Source organism: Amblyomma mixtum, chromosome 7 (genome assembly GCF_055824585.1).
Source record: "Amblyomma mixtum isolate Tamu chromosome 7, ASM5582458v1, whole genome shotgun sequence".
Taxonomy (NCBI): Eukaryota; Metazoa; Arthropoda; class Arachnida; order Ixodida; family Ixodidae; genus Amblyomma; species Amblyomma mixtum.
In genome coordinates, this window is record NC_143018.1 from 110,311,918 (window position 1) to 110,316,694 (window position 4,777).

The following is a 4,777-nucleotide window of genomic DNA, read 5'->3' on the forward strand; positions in this document are numbered from 1 at the left end:
TTTTGTAATTTCTGAGTTTTTGGTTGCTCACCTTTCTTTTTGCTAAAGCATCAGGCCGATGCTTCTGTCGGAGGGGTGTAACTGCACGAAACATTCTACTGCTGGCTTGTTCACGCTCAAAGCCACCGGCACGCTGCTTACCGCTTTGCTGCTGACGAGAGACTGTACTAGATTAATCCTGGAGGTTTGAAGCCTCCCGCAACTTCTTCTACAATGTTCTAGATTGTCGTAGGTGATTCCCATGCCTTATCTGCCTTATCTGCGTCGTTCTCTGCCAGCTTTAAGAGCGCGGCCGAGAGCGGCGGCAATGGCGTCCCTCGACCGCTGCCGCACACGTTTTGTTGCTATCGCAGACGCCGATTTGTTCAATTTATTGCGAGCGCAAGTGAGCAGAATAAAAATTTATTTTTAGCGCCACTTTGGTCTCTCGCCCATTTTTCACTTCTTTGTCGCCACTGCGTTAAAATATCATATAAAAAAAAATTCAAACTTAACATCGACGTGACCACGTTCCGAAGCGGTATTGCTGTATTTCATTTTTGTTCCAGTGAGTGCGTAATTGTTAACATAATCTTGCTTAATCTCGAAAGCAACATAGCGGCAAGAACCCACTTGGCATCTTGCTCAGCGTAGCATGTTTGTAATCTATCGGAAATGCATTTAGAGATTAATCCCGCAATCGCCTTCTAAAGTTATGCACGCCTGCATGCGAACAGTTCGGCGATGCTGTATCTTCTCAGCCGTCTAGTTGCACCGTACACAGGCTTCTATTAGGATGCAAGGGCGTGCAGAAGATAAGCAATACATAGTGACAGAATAACAAAAACTAGATACGAAAAGCGTGCTTTATCGGAGTGGCGCAGCAGTGCCTTCAGCAGCTAGTTTGAAGCGGGCGGAACGGAGTATGGCTGCAGCTAGCATGTGCTACACGCTGGTCGGCTTCGGTGCCGAACTGGACTGGAGGCCCCTGCATTTCGTGAGGCCAATTCCGAGGAACTGGGTGTGCAGTGCCTGTGGACTGGTGCGCAGGAGGAACGCCTGGCTTCCCTGCATGCACGTGCTTTGCGACTCTTGTTACGAGCAGTGCGGAGAGGCCGGTCATCGCGCCTGTCCCTTGGACGCCGAAGTGTGCTTGGAAGACAACGCCAAGTGGATCGAGTTTCCCGCAGAGGAGGTACTGAAAAGAGAGGTAAGCGAGTTGTGGGGGAACATAAGGTGGGAGTAGTGTTGAGCGCAATGTTCGCTCTGAACCGGAATCTGGCCTTTGCAGTGCAATCTTTACATGACATTGCTGCTTCGTGCTGCTTTTTTTTTGTGCTACGGGAACCTTCCACGACTCTATATAATGAAGGAAATTCATTCGTTCTTATCGATCAGTGGGACTTGTTTTCGGTAACCGAATATTGGGTGCAGTGGGCGTGGTTTTTAATGAAGCCAAACGGTAGCTCAATCTGGGCGCGTCTGCCGGACTTGAACATCGTTGTTCTCCCTCGGTCGGTTGGCAGGAGCCAATTTGTCGTACTTTCAAATTTAACCCGCGATTTGAACGGATGGCAACCGGACTATTCTTTGGTCTTTCTACCTACGCTGTGCATATATTTCTAAAGGCTCTTGACGGACCACAGAATTTCTTGTGTAATTAATCGTTTGCTATTTAATTGGATGCGCACTTTTTCTTGGCACTTTAACGTTTTGTGCAGCATCAAAAGGCACGTGTGGGGTTGAGAAAATTTTATTTAAAAATTCTCTCGTCGCTCTGTTCAAACTCGGGACGTCTCCCCTGAGGACTGTTTGCCGCTGTTTTCATGTGAACGACAGCGAACCACAGCAGCTGGAATCGGCACGAGATTATATGTCGACGAACCCACTTTACTTGCGAGGATGGCCCGTGATGTCAACGCTTCTATTTCATTTTCTGGACTTTTATTATATATAAAATACACGTTTCGCTTAGAGTGGTTTCTTTGTCGTTACAATGCGAAAATATAGTTGTACAGCCCAATTTAATTTTTTTTCTGTCCCTTCAAGCTCACTTCAGTGCACAAAAACTGCCCTGTTATCAGCTATTTTGCCGTTCTAGCCTTGTTGTCCCTTGTCAGAATGCCTCTTGAATATTAATTCGAAGGGCATACAAGGTCCAGGAGTCTTCTGATGTCATTGTCGGTATCAACTGCGTTTGTGTGCGGAAAAGAAATGGCTGATAATTTAGCATTGCTAAGCGCAAAATATTTTTCGAAACCACGTTTTCTTTTTAAGATGGACGCCATCGTCTCGTACCTTAAAGCGCGTTTAAGATGTCCACGAACCCAGGGAGCCAGTTATGCGCCTTTCCTTTGTTTAAAATGAACGGAGTCTCCAACGTATGTCACCGCCAACGCCAATTTTCCCTCTCCTTTCATATATGTATACCCAATCAATTGGACGAATCCCGACTGTAGCTCTGCCGCATTCATAGCAATGGTACTTAGTACAAACAAAGAAAAATAGTTTTTAAGTGGATAGAAATAAACAAATGAAGGTTATCTGATTGGTAGCTAAAACAAAGACGAGTGCAAATTGACGAGTCATGGCTAGGTGGCTATAGCCACCGCCCAATTTAAAGGGCTCAGCCTCGTCCGTTCGTTGATGTTCGGTAACTCAACAATCAACTCAAAATGTTGATATTCGGTAAGGTTGGGATGTGCGAAGTATGGTGAGCTCGTATTACGCTGCCTGGAGTTTTGTGGCATGAGTATTTTCAGGCTTTCCTGTTCGTCAATTTTCTATGCAACCAGGAAAAAAAATTGCGGCGATGGCACTGTGCTCTTGTGCAGTAGCTAGCAAAGCCGATCTGTTCGTGCCACCGCGAGTTCGAAACCCATTCGTAGCGTTATCCAATTTTTGCATGCATTTAAGAGGCTTCTGAAAAACGCCTTCTTTTCAGGATTGTTTGCCAAATAGGGCTTCCGCACCGCATCCCTGCTAGGAAATACAGAATACTTTTTTTGTGGCTTCTTGCCATCTGTCACAAAAGGCGACCGGGTGCTTGCTTTTTTTGTCCTTTCTGTGAGCCGTATTTCCATCTCGTTGACAGGCATCTCTCATTGGAAACTATTTTTGAACAAATAAAATATCACTGATAACACTTACAGTAACATTACCCTTAGAATAATGTTATACGCAAAAAAGGTTTCGACTGGTCATTACGTAATATTAACGGAGATCAAAATACCTTCCACGCATTATATTCAGCGACTGCCTGAAACCGATGTCACATTGCTTATTTAATCGCAGGTCAAATGCTGGAACAAAGAACACGGCTGCAATACTGTGATGGCTGCTTCAGCGATCTCCCAGCATTTCCAACAAGACTGCGGACACCACTGTTCTCCCTGCCCAAAGTGCTCGTCCACTGTTCTTTGCAGCGCCGTGTGCGAACACCTGCGATCAGCCTGTGCAGCACCTGTGGGGACCTCTGCAGTCGATCGTGGCTGTGAGCCCAGCAATATGAAAGATGGAGCTTTTCTAACGCCCTTCCATCAAGCCTTCCATGATATGAAGGAAAAGGCAAGGGCGATGACAGCATACCTGGAACAGCTGGTTACTGATGTTGTGTCACAGGGTAACAGACTCAATGAAATGTCGCACGGTATAAACGCTTTCGGAGATAAACTGACACTAGCAACAACAAAAATCCAGGACAGCGTGACCTCAAATGTGCGTGAAGCAGTCAATGCTACTGCAATGAATACTTCTTCGACAGTACTAGCCGCACTGGAATACACGTTTAAAGATGAGTTGGCGAATGCGACACGACAAAGCAATGAGGATTGTTCGCGGATTGCAGCCACTGTGCATGAAGTCAAAGAAAATAGCCAGAAAGCCTTGGACTGCGTTAACACAGTACTTCGACGAGATGAACAAAGAGTCGCACACACGGTCTTCTATGTAAACGGTATAAGGACTCTGCAAGAAAAAGCTCTTCGACAAGGCCACGCTATGTACGACAGCGAGCAGGTATACCTGCGTGGCTACTGCTTGTCACCCGGCATTAAACTGGAATGCGACGGTACTTCTGTGCAACTATATGGACAGCTCCGTCTACAAATGGGCGACATGGACGACGACGTTCACTGGCCATTCGAGCATGAAATTGTACTGAGCTTGACACATCCTGGAGGAGAAGCTGAACTACAGATGAAAGTTGATCCATGGCGTGATTTCTGCTGGTTCGGAAAGCCCTCAGAAAGTAAAAACACGTCAGTTTGTTATTCTGATCACTCGCTTGATCTCGACAGTCTCACGCGCGAAGGCTACGTTTTCGGCGACCAGCTTCGCATCAAGTGCGAGGTGCTGCCGTGAGTGCTGCTTGCAGAACACATTGACGAGGCTGTCTCTCAGGCCTGAAATATATCTGACACAAGCCGCTTTTCGTTTTTAGCTTCCGACGCATCTCGATCATTTGTTCCATGTACGGCATTCGCAATCGCCTCACCTGGTTTAGCAGAGTCAACTATGAAGAAGGCAACTCTCTTGCAGAATTAGGTCTCGATACCAGGCTCTGCGTACATGGTTTATATCGAGCAGTATTTATGACCAGCGTCTTTGCTGTTTTGTTTGTTCAGCCCATGTTGACTTGTGTAGCTGCCGCTTCACTGATGAACATATCTTCGAAGCAGGAACAGCTATTCTGAGGCTGATTATGACAATGAGCTTTGTTTCTGCACCACTTTTTATACACTTGTAAAGGGGAGGATGGAAGGTATGTGATTAAAGTTAATCGTTTCTATGCTTCTTG

General features: G+C 46.2%; 1 protein-coding gene across 1 annotated transcript; it reads left to right on the forward strand.

Moving 5' to 3' along the window:
- Positions 1 to 904: 904 nt before the first annotated feature.
- On the forward strand, positions 905 to 4,478 carry LOC149337200 (TNF receptor-associated factor 6-like). Its single transcript, XM_089554347.1, has 2 exons — positions 905 to 1,189; positions 3,274 to 4,478. Exons 1-2 carry the CDS (start codon positions 905 to 907, stop codon positions 4,339 to 4,341), a joined length of 1,353 nt encoding a protein of 450 aa, XP_089410473.1. The 3' UTR covers positions 4,342 to 4,478.
- Positions 4,479 to 4,777: the final 299 nt, after the last annotated feature.

Coding starts and splice junctions, on each gene's coding strand:
- LOC149337200 (XM_089554347.1), top strand. CDS start 905: ATGGCTGCAGCTAGCATGTGCTACACGCTGGTCGGCTTCGGTGCCGAA. Junction 1,190..3,273: donor AGGAGGTACTGAAAAGAGAG/GTAAGCGAGTTG, acceptor ATTTAATCGCAG/GTCAAATGCTGGAACAAAGA.